The sequence below is a fragment of the Parus major genome, chromosome 19 (assembly GCF_001522545.3).
Source record: "Parus major isolate Abel chromosome 19, Parus_major1.1, whole genome shotgun sequence".
Lineage (NCBI taxonomy): Eukaryota > Metazoa > Chordata > Aves > Passeriformes > Paridae > Parus > Parus major.
The window spans coordinates 8489664-8504268 of record NC_031787.1 but is presented as its reverse complement, the minus strand read 5'-3'; the positions used below and the strand labels follow the sequence as shown (position 1 = coordinate 8504268).

Genomic DNA, 14605 nt, shown 5'->3' with positions numbered 1-14605 from the left:
GGGAGCCCTCGACTGCCCCAGAGCGCCTCTGACCGCCCGAGAGAGCCCCGAGCTCCATCCCACAGTCACCGGAGCAGCTTTCCGCCGGCTCCTGCCGGTGCTCGGCCTTCGGGGGCATCCTGCCAGCTCCCGAGGCGGCAGAGGGATGGTGTTCATGGGGAAAGGGCTCTCCAGCGGCCTCCCAGGGCACTGTGCATGGCCTTGTGAAGCAGGTACGGGAGGAGCTGGTTTTGTGGGGGATTAGAACAGGTTATAACGAGAGAGCATCCCAGAGTGGTTTGGGTGCGAAGGAACCTTAAGGATGATCCAGTGCCACGCCCTGCTCTGGGCAGGGACACCTTCCACTGTTCCAGGCTGCTCCAAGCCCCATCCAGCCTGGCCTTGGACACTTCCAGGGATGTGGAACCTGTGCCAGGGTCTCCCCACCCTCACAGAGCAGAATTCCTTCTCAATACTCCATCTGACCCTGCCCTCTGGCAGTCTCAACCCTTCTTCCTTGCCTATCTCTGCTCACTGTTGGAACTATTTACCAGAAAGATTAAAAATACTGGCAATTATTTCCTTTTCCTTTTGCCCAGGCTGCAAGTGCATGTGAAAAACTATGGGAAAAAATTAAGAATTTGGGAGAGGCAAAGTCTGGAATGTCAATGAAATATTTATTGCTTCTACTAACAGGTTTTTCCTGCATCTGGGAATTAGGACTCTGGGTGGTTAATGGAAGGAATCAGCATATGGGAGTCTTCTCAGCAGCTGGTTCCTGCTGTTCCCAGGAAAGGTAATGCATCTGCAAGGTAAAAATGCTGTCCTGAAGCCTGCAACTGTCCATGGATTTCAGATATTTCAGTGTCTTCCTGTTATGTCTCTAGCATGGGAATGAAAAAATGTGAATGAGGAACATTAAAAATCCGTGGAGTCTTACAGGTTTTTCAGACAGTATTTTAGTGACATGACATCTCCTGGCTGAGCTGAAGCCACAGACCCCTGATGGCTCTTGGAGAGAGCAGTGACAGAAAAGTCTTTTTTCTGAAGTCTGCTCCAATGGTTTCCAACTTAGCAGAGGCCTGAAGGTGCTTGATGGCACCTGTGAAATGGCTCCAAAGGGTCCCAGCTCAATTCCCACCCTCTCTCCAAGCACGTTTGTCACTCCAGTTGCACTCCAAGAAGATCCAAGTGGATACTTTGGAATTAATTAAGTGCTCACACGCTGCTACTTGCAGGTTTTAGGGAATGAGGTAATTTTTGTTTGCTCTTTGAAATTATTTGCTGATAATTTCTGCTTCCCTGTGCTTGCCTGTGCTCACCTGCAGCCCAGTGCAGAAGTGCAGGTGAGCCCCAGGTGAAACACAACAGCTCAGGGGCAGGTGTGCCCAGCAAACCCAGAGGCCACACACAGAGAAATCAGTATGAGCACTATTAGCTCTCCCTGCAGGTGAATCACGAACTCCTGGTGGGATTTCTTGGCGCTGTTGGGTGGAGTTTTTGTGGCATCGGCGTTTTCTGCCTCGGACACACGGTGGCGATGGAAATCACCTTTTCCTCCAGAGCTTCGGGTTTTGGAGTGCTCAGTAACACGTGTGTGTCCCGGAGCACGGAAGGATGAAATATTTCTGTTCAGTTCCAATAACCGCTGACATTTCAAGTGGCTGAGGCTCCAGAGAGTCCAGAAAACCTTCTCACAAGCGTTGATATTATTTAAATGAAGATGTTTATGTTTAAAACAAGAGCAAATGGAGCCTCCAGGGCTGGCGTGTCAGTATTCTGCTTTAAAAAGTAATCTGACCTTTCTGTTCCTCAGGGCATGAGTGGTGCCAGGCTGGCAGTGTCACCGACCCCCTCACCCGGGATGATCTGTCCTGTGTTTGCACTGGGGGTGTCATCAGAGCCTGGTCAGGAGAGGTGGAACCAGCACTTGGCGTCACAAAAGGTAAAAACATTTCCCCTGTATTTTTTTGAGTTCATTAGCTAAAGGTAAACTTCCTTTTTTTGAGAAAACGGAGTGGCATGAGTTCACAGTGCATGTGCTTGGGAGTCATGGAATGAGAGTAAATAACTGTGTCCAGTTTTGGAGCAGGACAGGAAAAGGATGTGCATTTACAGGTCCTCCTCCAAAGCAGAACGTGGTTATGATTGAAAAACTTCCCCAGACTGGAATGCCAGAACAATTTGGGTTGAAAAAGATCTCCCAGATCATTGAGTCCACCCAGCCCAGAGCACTGAGTGCCACGTCCAGGCATTCCTTGGACAGCTCCAGGGATGAGGATTCCACCACTAATTAGCAATTTAATTTCATGGAATCATGGAATCTGTGGAGTTGGAGGGGACCCACAAGGATCAATCCTCACTTTCCACCAGCTGATCATTCCAAGTTCCCTCAGCCTCTCCTCACATGCCTTCTGCTCCAGACCCTTCAACATCTTCATAGCCCAAAAATGTTCCTTGCAAATCCATGCTGGATTTTTAAGGTTAATGTGTTTGAATTGGTCTTTTCCACGTGTTCGTGCCTCTCTTTGGCCTTGAATGGAAGAGTTGCTGCAGGATTTCACTGTATGAAGCAATCCCTCCCCCAGCAGTGTTTGGACAGTGTTTGTACCTGGATGGATGTGCTGGGCTGGGCAGACAGGCAGAGTGCAGGTGCAGGTTTTAGCAAGCCTGGAGCTCTGGGAACAGCAGCCAGGATGAACTCAGCACCTGTCGTAATCTCCTGGTTTGGTAAGTTCTGTATATAGTTATTACCAGTGATTTGGGACCAACCCCTCAGCAAGCCAAGCACGCCCCCTCACTTCAGGAGTTAGGATTTAGCACTGAAGATGATTAACTAACACCAAAACCCTTCTCTTTAGCTCCTTCATGAAATACTTAATCAGAGGAATATTCTTTATGCAAAAGACACATCTATATCTATGTGTTTATGTCTATAGAAGTATAAACAAAAGTGTCCATGCCCAGATTTTCCAGATTTAGTCCAAGAGGATGTGAGAATATCCAATATTTTATTGTTCCCCCAATAATTTTATTAACTACAAAGCCCCAGATTGGATTTTGTGGCTGGGTAATTCTTGCCTGCATCCCACCACATGTTCCCAGGTCAGTGTAGTTTCCTGCAGAGCCTCACACCTTCTAACCACTGCCTTGGTAGTTTGGAACACTGGCAGCTCACTGTACTGTCCCCACTTCTGTGCAGATCCTTGGGGTCTCTGGCACCTCCAGCAGGATCAGCCTGCACAGGTCGCCAGGTCCAGCAGAATCAGGATTTAAATTTGTGTTACTCATTCCGTTTGAATTTCAGCAACCCTGTAATGCCACAGAGTTTCAATAAAACACAAAATGTGAAGAAAAAAAAGAAGAGGGGTAGTTCTTTAAATCATTGTCCATTGGCAGAACAAGCGGCTGAAGGTCAAAGACAAGCAGGAGAGGCACTGGCAGTGCCTGGCCCTGCTTCGCCGTGTCCTCACCAGCTGTTATCAGCTCTGTCCCCCCGCCTGTGCCAAGGCAGGGACAGGGCAGTGTCCCCGAGCCCGGCGGGGACCTGCTGCTCCCACACTCACAGCATGGGCCGGGGGGAACACGGGCTCACCTGCTCCCGCCTCCCTGCTGAAGGGGGGTCATGGCAGAGCACGCGGCACAGGGCTGCGTCCAGACCATTCTGGAACATCTCCAGGGAGCGCACCCCGCGCCCTGCCTGGTCTCTGTTCCCGCGCACCGTCACCTGCACGGGAAAGTTCTTCCTCATGTTCAGGTGGAACTTTGTGCGCGTCGCTTCCTGCCTGTTTTCTCTTATGCCGCTGCTGGGCACCACCGAGAAGAACCCGGTGCAGCTTGGCACCCCCACCATCGATCCCGATGGGCACCGACGAGCTCCCTTCGGGCACCTCTTGTCGAGGCTGAGCAGGCCCAGCCGTCTCGGCCTTCCCTCCCAGGAGCGCTGCTCCGGTCCGGGGTGGGCCGGGGGTCCCGGGGGTCCCGGCTTCGAGCCCCGCCCGCCGCTCAGGCCACGGGCATCGCCCCACGGGCCCCGCCCCCGCCGCGCCGCCCCATTGGTCACGCCCCCCGCCGCGGCCCGGGCGCCAGCCAAGGGGAGCGGGGCGGGGCGGGGCGCGCGCGGGGCGGGGCGCGCGGGCCTGACCCGAGGTAACCCCGATCACACCACCGGGGGGCGGTGCGGGGGCGGGGCCGCGCCGGGGGCGGGGCCGGGGCGGGGCCGCGCGGGGAGCGCCAGGCCGGGGGCCCGCGGCGCCTCCGCTACACCGGCACCGTGAGGTGAGGGCGGGGCCGCGCCGGGGGCCGCGCCGGGAGCGCGCGGGGGAGCGCGGGGGGCTCGGGGCACCGGCGGGCGGCGGTGCGCGGGGCCGGGCGGGGCCGGCCGTGCCGCGAGAGATGGCCGGGCCATGCCGTGCCGGGCGGGCGGGACCTGGCCGGGCGCCGCGCCGGCGGGAGGTGGCCGGGCGGTGCGGAGCCGAGCCGTGCCGGCGGGAGATGGCGGCGTGCCGAGCCGAGCCAGGTCGGGCTGAGCGGAGCAGCGCTGGGCCGAGCTGAGCCGGGGACGGGCGGGGGTCTCCCGGGCCGGAGCCGCCCCTGCCCGCCGGAGGAGCCGTCGCCCGGTTCCCTCCCGGTACCTCCCGGTCCCGCGCCCTCCGCCCGGTTCCCTGCCGGCACCTCGCGCTCCGTCCGGGCCAGCACGGGCAGCGCCGCCCCCGGTGCCGCCGCTCGCGTGGCCTCGCCGGTCCTCCCGTAGCCTGGAAGGAACAGCACGTGGGCGGCGGCGAGTCCGGCACCGAGCACCCCGGGGATCCCTCCTCCATCTCATCCTTCCGCCGTCCCCGGGGGGATTGCGGGATCCCGGGGAACGGTTCGGGTCTGGTTCTGGCGGGCGGCTGAGAGCGGCGCAGAGATGCTCGCAATTAGTGAAGTTTTAAAAGCAGATTGGCAAAGCAAAGCAAATTGTTCCTGCTCCTCCCTTCTCCTAAATACTCTTGAAAAAGTTTAAAACGAGAAGTATTGTGTTAGAAAGTATCCAAAGCGTGAGTGGAGTCTGTTCCAGTTTAGCAGGCAGGAATTATTCAGCAAACTGTTTAAGTGATGCCAAAATCTCTCAAACACAGTGGGATTTAGACAGTCCCGAGTGTTTTAGCAAACTGGGATGGCTGTAAATACAGGCTCTTATTTTGGTCTCTATAGAGGTTTAGGCTGCATAATAGGAAACAGCTTTTCCCCCGGAGGGTGCTGGGCACTGCCCAGGCTCCCCAGGGAATGGGCATGGGCACAGCCCCGAGGCTGCCAGAGCTCCAGGAGTGTGCCAGGGATGCCCAGGGTGGGATTGTTGGGGTGTCTGTGCAGGGCTGGGAGTTGGACTGGATAATCCTTGTGGATCCCTCCCAGCCCAGGGTATTCTGTGATTCTGCATCCACAGGTGGAAAGTTCTAGGTAGTTGTTTTTCTCCTCATATCCAGCCTATCCCTGCCCTGGCACAGCTCCAGCCGTTCCTTTGGGTCCTGTCCCTGCCACAGGGAGCAGAAATTGGAGCTGCATCCCCTGGTGAGTGTCCCCTCAGCCTCCTCCAGCTGACCAAACCCAGCTGCTCCTCGTGAGGCCCCTCCAGACCCTTCCCCATCCTCGTGCCCTTCCTTTGGACACTCTCTGTCAGCTCTGGATCTTGTGCTGTGGAGCCTGAGCCACCCCCAGCAGTGGATGTGGAGTTTGTGAGGAGCCTTTCCTCCAGAACCTCTGTGGTGTGTTGGAGGCCGTTTTTTGGGGATGAAGCAATGCCCAATGATTAACCAGGAGGCAGGCTCAGGTGGGGCTGCTGCTCGTGTGGGGGCGTTAAAACATCGAGGCCAGGGAGCCACCGAGGGTGTTCAGAGCTGGGAACCCTCTGCTGCTGGAGCCATCTCTTCTCTCCCAACCTGGAACTGCCCCCCCTGCCCTGGTATAGGTGAGCATGCTGCTGGTTCTTCTGTGTTCAGGAGAAACGACTCTGTTTTAATTCAGTGTTGCCTTTTTTGCTCTGTTGTTTTCTGTGTTTCTCCAGGTAGGGCTGTGAGAGCACAAATCCATTTCGTCACTTTTTAGTGATTCATGTTGATCAGCAATGCCTGGGCTTTAATCAGGAGACATTTGAATACTACTAGTTTTATTAATTTCCTTTTAATATGCCATATCAATATGGTAGGAGTGTTACTCTGATTCTTTGAAAGAGCCCACTGCTGATGTTCTCTTCAGTTGTGGATTTGTCTTTGGAATGGGACGGTTTAGAGAAAAATAGGAAACTTTAATTTCCACCTGTCATTGCCCAAGTTTCATGCCTGGGCGTATTTTACAATATTGAAAGTGATTTTAAAGTGAAGCTGTTATAAAACTTCTGAAGTCTGGTATTCTTACGAGTGCATTTCACTGTCAAGCCCAAGATGTGAGTAATGGTAGCAGCAGAGCTGTGGAGGAGTGAAGTGGGGTTTGTTTCACCTCAGGTAAAACCCGACACAGCTCTTTCTGGTTTGGGTTGCAGAGTTTTCATTGCTGGTAGCACAGACACGATTTGGGTGTTCAGTGCCTGGATACCTGCAGAGCTGGGAGCTGGAGCTGATTTCCCTGGGAGAAGGGAGCATAGCAAGGCTCAGTCTGTGAAGATCCAGCTGATTTCTGCATCTGAGCAGGCTCAGTGCTGTAACCTGTCCTTACACCGTCACAGGATGGAGCTCTCAATCTTCATCCTTCCATAAACTGCAGGTTTTTCCCAGTCTCTGCAGAAGTTTCCTGCTGGATGGGCTGTTAGCTCCTGCAGAAGGGAGCAGGGGCTCTGCACAGCTCAGGATCCCGATCATTTTGGGTTGTAGGGTCTAGTTCAGCATTATTGAGACAAACTGCATGTGCAGTGGTTTGTGGCACACAAATTTATTTTGGTGCTCAGCTGAACTCAAGGTGCTTGTGTAAAAATGGAACTGAGGCAGTTGCATTTCAGAGAGCAAATACAATATGCAGAAATGCATAAATACACCCTTTATTTGTGTATGTATCACACACTCCTTTATTTGTATATATATAACATTCCTCTTTATTTGTATATATAAAGTACACCTCTCTATGTGTGTAGATAATACAAATATATTTATAAAAGATACCTCTATATTTGTATAGCTAATATGTATATTTATAAAATATACGCCTATATACATAGATAATAGAAGTGTATATATATAAAATATACCTCTATATGTATATAGACAGTGCAAGTATATTTATAAAATATACATCTATTATATGCATATATCTTTATATACCATACAAGCATATAGGTATGTGTATTTATAAAATACATCTCTATATGTGTATAGATAATATAAGTGTATTTTTGTGTATGTAATACACCTCTATATTTATACCTAATTCATCTCTGTAGTTATATATATATATATATATATATATGTATAAAGTTTACCTTTATATTTCTATATTTGCAATATACCAGTGTACAGTGCACAACCTTGTGCATTCCATTCACAGCACTGAAATCCAGGTTCTTCAGTGAGGAGATCTCTGAGAAAACCCCTGTGTAATTTAGCCCCAGACAATGCTGAAATTAATTTAAATATGAACAAGGACTCTCAGGTGTGCTGAGAACAAGCCGAGCTTATTGCTCTGGTACAACGCTGATTGCACAACCCCAGCAGAACTCCTGGCTGTGGGACTGTGCTCCCAGGGCTTGGAAGTGCCTTGGGAAATGGACCTGAGTGAGGTTTCATGGATAAAAACTGGGATTTTGGAGCTGAATTGGACAAACAAGGTGTTGGAGTGAAGCTGGGTGAGCGTGGCAGTGCCTGGCCTTGGGTGGATGGTTTCTCTTGGAGTATTTGGGTGAAAAACTTCATTTTCTGTTCCTCTGCTTAAAAAAAAAAAAAAAATCCTTGAAATTTTCTTATTAATGTATTAGTTATTGAAATTGGGAAAGGTTTTTCTTCAATGAAGTGGGGGTTGAAGTTAGTTTGGCTGCATCCCAACCTCTTTGGCACTGGTGATTGTGCCAACAGTAAATCTGTCTGGATGAAAATCTTTAGGAGTGATCTGATGCCAGGATAAATATCCACATAAATACTGTCTGCATCTTTGTATGCACAAACAAAATTGGATTTGTGCTGTCTGAGCACCTCAGGTAAAGAAAGCTCCCTGCATGGTTTAGCTTGCACATCACAGGTGGACAGGGAAACTTTCTGGTCATGCTTCCCCTTCTCATCTCTGCCCTCAAAAAAGGGGTTTTTTAATGCTTTTAATGTCTATGTCAGACAGATATTTGTAGCTTTTCAGTTATAAAATGGTAAATGATGCCTCTGTCAAATGAAGTGCCCATGGCTCCAGGGCAACTGGAGTTTGTGGGTGGAGTGATGTCAACACAGGACCTGATCTAAATAATTCAGTCAAGTACATTCATGGCAAAAGTGCATGAGCCAGTTGGATGAGTTTTTAGCTCTGAGTTACTGATGGGAAGCAGGAGTGTGGTGTTTAGGGATTGCTCTGGCTGTAAATGCTTGTCTGGGCCCTCATTAAAGGCCCCATCATGTCCCATTTGTGTGACACCACGGGCCAGGTTTTTGTGCCACTTGAGAGCTGTTGTGCTCCCAAGCTGATTGTGCTCGACATAACGTGGCTGTAATTAGCAGGGCTGATGAGGTTCTCACTGGGATTTATTCCTTGGGATTCAGCTGGAATCAGCCAGCAGGTGCAGAAGGTGACAGAAAAGGTTTGATACGAGTAGATAGTGCTGGCACAACCTGTTGTTCCTTTCACAAACAAAACTGGCAGGTGAGACAGTCAGGTCTCTGGGAAGATTCCAGAAGGAAGGACCAGCAGGAGGTGCCACGGTGGGTTTAGCTCCTGGGTTATTCTGTACCTGGAGCAAGCAAGCCAGTCCATGGTGTCCCTGTGGTTTTTGGGGATGGTTTTGATGGTATAAACAGGAAAACACACATGGAATATGCTTCATTATAACCCTAGTGCTTACTTGGTAATTCTTTTCTTTTCCAGTTCGTTTTGGAAGTGGCTCACTGCTCAGATTGCACGGATATCAAGAGGTTAGTGCATTCCTCTTTCCTAATGATGTGTTTCCAGCTGGGTGTAGTTGTCATATAACTGCAGCAAAGTCAGGCAGAGCAGAGGGTTTCCAATGTTTATTTACCCCACCTTTGTGTTGTGGGGTGTTCCTTTGTTTTCCACATCTCTCATGGCTCTTTCTCAGTTGAAATTATTTTTTTGATTTTTAAGAAAATTCTTTCATTCCCTGCTGGAATACTGGAACAGACCCATCCCTGGAAGTGTCCAAGGATGGGAGCTGGACTGGTGGAAGGTGTCCCTGCCCATAGCAGGGGGTGGGGTGGGGTGAGATTTAAAGACCCTTCCAACCCAAACCAGTCAGGGATTCTCTGGTCCTGTGATTTTTGATACTCAGAGTTCCCTGCCTTTGTCTGTAGGTTTTGGGTCTGGTGTGTGGGGTTATTTTGGTGTTTGTTTTTTTTTTCTTTAAGTGACTCCTGCAGCTTTGTCTGAGGTGGGACATTGTGAATCTCAGAGTCCTTGTGCAAGCAGGGAAATCAGTGCTTAGAGCAGAGCTGGTTTTGATCTTGCACTCAATGATCAGCTCTGACCTTTTAATGTTGCATTTCCCATCAGTGAGCCTTGCTTTATCCTCCTCTTTATCCTCCAAGGGCAGCTATTCACCTCTGGCTTGGTTTTTTCCTTCCTTTTGCCCCCTGCAGTGTTGAGAGCCCAGTTTGGGGGAGCCATGGAGGAATCTTCCGAAGCCAATAAAGCCCTGGACGCGAACGCTCACTCCCGCTTCATCATCGGCTCTGTGTCAGAGGATAACTCAGAAGATGAGACCAGCTCCTTGGTGAAACTTGATCTGCTGGAGGAGAAGGAGAGGTCTTTGTCACCTGTGTCCGTCTGCTCCGATTCCCTCTCTGACCTGGGGCTTCCAGCTGCTCAGGATGGCCTGGCCAGCCATATGAGGTATGGATAAGTAGCTCTCCAGTCTTTTTACCCTGTCAAATCCAAAGGTTCAGCTTTAGACCCATGTTTGGCTTCAAATGGGTTTTGTTGTGCCAAGAAACGCTCCAGAATTCTGTTTCTAAATGACCTCTTGTGTGTTTATCTGTATCAAACCCTTCAGTTTTCCTTTGGTTTTAGTGAACCTAATTGTGCCTAAATTCCTTAAGCACCTTGCCTGTCTTGTCCTGGCTTTCACAAAATTTAGGTGTCTTCACTGAGATATTTAAAGTTTTTGCTTGTGTGTTGTTTTTCTGGACCCTGTTTGTTGAGAGCAAGAACAATATTTGCTTATTTTGTCTTTGCATGGGATTTGTTGCTTGAAATGTAACCAAAGAATCGGCAATGGGTAGGATCAGTGGCTCCATACTGGAATTTTTTTTTTGGTTTGGATAGGGAAAATTGTGATGGTTGTAGTAAAGATTGGAGTCCTGCAATGTTGTGATAAACCAAGATTTAATGTGGTCGCTGCTGCCTGAGCTCAGGGTTGGTCTCAGGGCTGCCTCACTCCTGATTCTTTGTGAATGAGCCATGAGCTGGGCTTTTGAGGATGTAGTGATGGTGTTTTCTTGTCCAAAAGCTCATTTCATTTTAGGTGTTGCTGATTTGCATTCCAGTAGTGGGATGTGCCTGTTGGATTTTCCCTCTTGCACTTTTCATGTACAGATCACAGTTTCTCTGCTGCGCAGTCTTGCTTCACTCTCCCGTGTATCCTTCATTTGTTTGCCATATTCCAGGAGGAACTGGAATCTTTCTGCCTGTGCCATCCCATTCCAGGAACACCCAGGACAGTGTGAATCCCACTCCAGTTTTTGCTGGACAGTCCCTCACTGCCTTTGCTCTGTTGCTTTGTGAGGAGTGCTTGATTCCAGAAGGGTTTACTGACCAGTGGAGGATACTTACACAACCAGCTAATCCTTGTTCTTGTGTTTTCCTGGTTTCTTTGCTTGTGCAGGTTAAGGAATTGAAATCTCTCCTTTTTTTGGTGGTTCCCTTCCCACTTGAGGAGAGAAGCCTCTGGGAACACACAGTCCAAAGACCCAGGCTGGGGCAGAGGGGGATGTTGGTGTGTGCTTGACAGAGCTGTCGTGGTCAGCTGGGCATGTTCAGCCAGCTGGCACTTGCACAGCTGATGCAAAACCTTAAAGCAAATTTACAGAGGGTTACCTTTCCAGAAGCTGCCAGTTGCAATGATTTGGCAGCACAAAAGGTAATTTTGAAGCAGGAAGCTGTAACTATATATATCTTAGGAACAGAAGAAATTGGATGAGCACCTAACCACAAGTATGTAAATGGACAATATCAGAGCAAGAAACTTCTAGGACAGTGCCTGTCACCAGAGAGCCTCAGTGCAATAGGTGTGCAACCTTGGGCACCTCTGTTGTAACCTGCTTATTTTGGCAGTCCCTTTAGGGAGCACTTCTGAGTTAAATTGGAGAGAAAGGCCAATTCAAATAAAAAAGTTACAGCGTTACGGGCTGTTTTTCTAAGATAAGCTCAGATGAGTTGAAATACTTTTCAGAATGGTTGTCCTTTTCATCAGGAGATTTCTAAATCATGTTTACAGATGGAGAAACTGAGACAAAGACAACAGCAAAGACAAGTTCAGCAACTTGCCTGGAGTCACTCTGTGACAATCAGTTAATGGGACAGAGGTGCTCTTGCTTCCAGCTTCCTTTTGGTGATCACTTTGCAAAGTGATAAAGGTAAATTGACAGGCAGTTCTGTACACTTTGATACAAGGTGCAGGTCCAAAGGTGCAGGTCCAAGGGAACATGTCTTTTGGAAGAAGTTGCCAAGAATCTTTCCATTTGCTGGTGTTCTTCCCACAGGATTAAAATAGAGGTTGTATTTGAGATGAGGGGCTTTGCAACAGAGCAGTTCTCAGGGAACAGTTTTATGATTAAAAGGCAGGATTTACTCAGCTGCCAAAGGGTTTGTGAGGACAGGTCTGTGTGACCTTACTGATCTTGTGAAGTGGTTATGGTGTTGCTAAAGGCACTCTTGCTGGCACAGGTGGTGCCCTCCTGCCACTGGAGACCCATGGAGACCTTCAGCTGTGCCAGCTGGCTGCTGCTCTGCAGGGTCCAGAAAGCCACGCTCTGAGAATGAACTTTAAGTTGCTGTGTGGGTCATCAGCACCTAAAAATTGGTGTGTAGGGACAGTAACCACTCAGACTGAGTGTTCAGAGGGTCTTGGCTGCACTTTGCACCTTTAAATAATGAAACCAAGCCTGCCATTTTTTTCCTTTTTTCTGCCTGTTGTCTCTGAGTTCAAAATTTTCTGTCTGCATTTCCAGCCAGTCCTGCTGGGATACAGTTTTCCTTGTACTGAGCTGTTATAGAGTTGCTATGCTCCTTTCTGAAGTTTTAGTGGCAGATTAAGTAACTCCTCCATAAATGCCACTTGGAAAGTACTGTGGGCCCATCTGTTTTGTTTAATAAATTCTTGTTGATTATTGCTAAATTTAATTTCTATCTTCTGAGACGGTATCTTGTATCAAATTCTTGTTTAAAATAGAACAAAACCTGGATGTCTTCTGGTATTTGTACATCAGGGCTCTGGTTTCATAAGCAGTGACATGGGTACACACAATCACCTGACAATCCACTTGTATCAGCTGATAGCCAAATTTTTGGATGGAGTTCAGCTGTTACCTCATATGAAGCCCACAGAGTTGCTCCTAACCCTGGCTGGACTTCTCAGTTCACTGTCTCAATAAATTATGGAGATGCTTAAGCAAAACTAATCATCTGCTAAAGGAAATTTGGACAAATGCCTCAATTTTAGCCTGGACAGTTGTGGTTGAGTGTGGCCAGCCTGGCACTGGGACAAGGTGCCTGCTTAGAAACCAGCCCTAGAGTGACTGCAGAGTCCTGAGTGTAATGAAAGATCCTTTTGAGCCTCTTCTGAATCTACAAAATTCCTTTCCAGTCCAGCAGTTTGTGATGTGAGGTTGCAGTGTGGAGCATTGATGCTGTGAAGTTGTTGGTGCTGCTGTGGTTTTAGCCCAGGGATAAATGTGCTGTGGGGTCTGTGAGGCTGCTCCACAAAGGATTTCCCCTCTGCTGCATGGAGTCCTTGCTGTTCCAGTCCTGCTGTGGGGCCTGATCCTCCTCTGGCTCTGCCTGTGCTGTCAGGAGTGTTGGAGGTTCTGTGTAGGGTGATTTGTGTGCAGGGAGCACCTTCCTCTATCCCAACCTGGCCTTGGATGCTTCCAGGGATGGGGCGGCCACAGATTCTCTGAGCAACCTGTGCCAAGCCCTCACCACCCTCAAAGGGAAGAATTTCTGCCTAATTTCTAATTTAACCTGCCCTCCTTCACCTTAAGGCCACAAACTTCATCCACCTGGAGTGAAAAGTTGGTTTCCTCCTCTCTCTGTTGAAAGAAAAGGGGGTGGTTTGGACTCATTGCTGTGCCTGGTTGTAATTCCTGCTGATAATGTGGGAATTACAGCTTTCCTTCCCTGAAAGCTACTCTGCTTCATGAATAAGCACACTGTATACTTCTGCGTGCCTCTCAGAAGTTGTGTTCTTATTTTGGTGTTATTTTACTCCCTTTAACCTCAGTTAAAAGTTAAATGTCCTCTCTAAATCCAGTCATTTGCTGGGAGATTTTGCGAGATTCCCTGGCTGAGATACCATGTGCTCACTTATCTGAGAGATAACAAATCTCTTACTTTGGGTGAATTTAATGTGAGACTCCCCCACCTATCCCCTAACTTTGGTTTAAAAAGGTCCATTCTCGTGTTCCTGCAGATCAGATCTGTTCAACACTTGAACTTTGCCAAAAAGCACGTGGAGGGCTCCCTGCCAGGGACTCCAATTCCGCTCCACTCTCTGTCCACACCTGCATTGTGCTGTTGTTGCTGCTGTTCACTTTTATCTTGGTGCCAGGGCCTGACCTGGAGAGTGTTGGGCTGTTTTCTGCTCTGGGAACATGTGGAATTTTATACTTTATGAGGATGTAAAAGTGAAGCTCTTTTGGTACTTTGTAGGTTTAGGAACTGGAGTATGGATATTAATTGGATTTAAACTTGGTTGTTTATTTGGATTGATGTTTGGATTCAGTGGGTATTTTGAGTGTCAGGGTGTTGCTTTTGGACTTGCAAGGAACCTCAGTGATTTGGGCTGTGTGTCCTGGGAATGGTCCTGTTCCAAATGCAGCTGGGATGGCAGATACACAGCCAGGTGTGTGCTTAGGAAAAGGAACTTCTGGAAAACTATTGGCACTGGGTTATTTGGGAGGGATTCTGGCAGCTTGTACCCATTTGAGCTCTGTAAAAATTCCTGCTTTGGGCTAAAGACCTGCCTGGATTGATGGTGGAATTCTGTGTTAGCATGGAAGGGAGGTTATTTACCAGGCAGTGCAGAGAGGGCTGGTTTTGTTCTGTGCTGCATCTTTTATTTAATTTCCTGAAATCCTGAGGCTCAATTCATTGTCAGAGCTGAGTCAAGGTTTGTTTGTTTTGACCTCTGGGTGAAGCCCTGGTTTTGACAGGGTCTGTGTTCAAGCCAGTCCTGGCTCTTTAAAACGTGGGCAAAACTGTCTTTGACAGAGTGCAGATTGCTGCCTCC

The 14605-nt window shown here is 48.9% G+C and overlaps 1 protein-coding gene and 1 long non-coding RNA gene across 5 annotated transcripts in view; both read left to right on the top strand.

Moving 5' to 3' along the window:
• Positions 1–6: 6 nt before the first annotated feature.
• On the top strand, positions 7–2961 carry LOC117245296. Its single transcript, XR_004499871.1, has 3 exons — positions 7–212; positions 676–775; positions 1796–2961. It is a non-coding gene; the product is annotated as an uncharacterized LOC117245296 (long non-coding RNA).
• Positions 2962–4212: 1251 nt separating this feature from the next.
• ACACA (acetyl-CoA carboxylase alpha) overlaps positions 4213–14605 on the top strand; it is a 100077-nt gene continuing 89684 nt past the window's right edge. The window contains exons 1-3 of one of the 4 annotated variants that reach the window (XM_015646545.3): positions 4213–4257; positions 9010–9056; positions 9738–9990. In XM_015646545.3, the coding sequence (XP_015502031.1) occupies positions 9764–9990 (227 nt within the window). In that variant the 5' untranslated portion in view covers positions 4213–4257; positions 9010–9056; positions 9738–9763. Of the gene's footprint in view, positions 4258–5512; positions 5533–5822; positions 5930–9009; positions 9057–9737; positions 9991–14605 lie in introns of those variants that run through there. The other 3 variants (XM_033518965.1, XM_015646543.1, XM_015646541.2) reach the window with 3 other exon arrangements.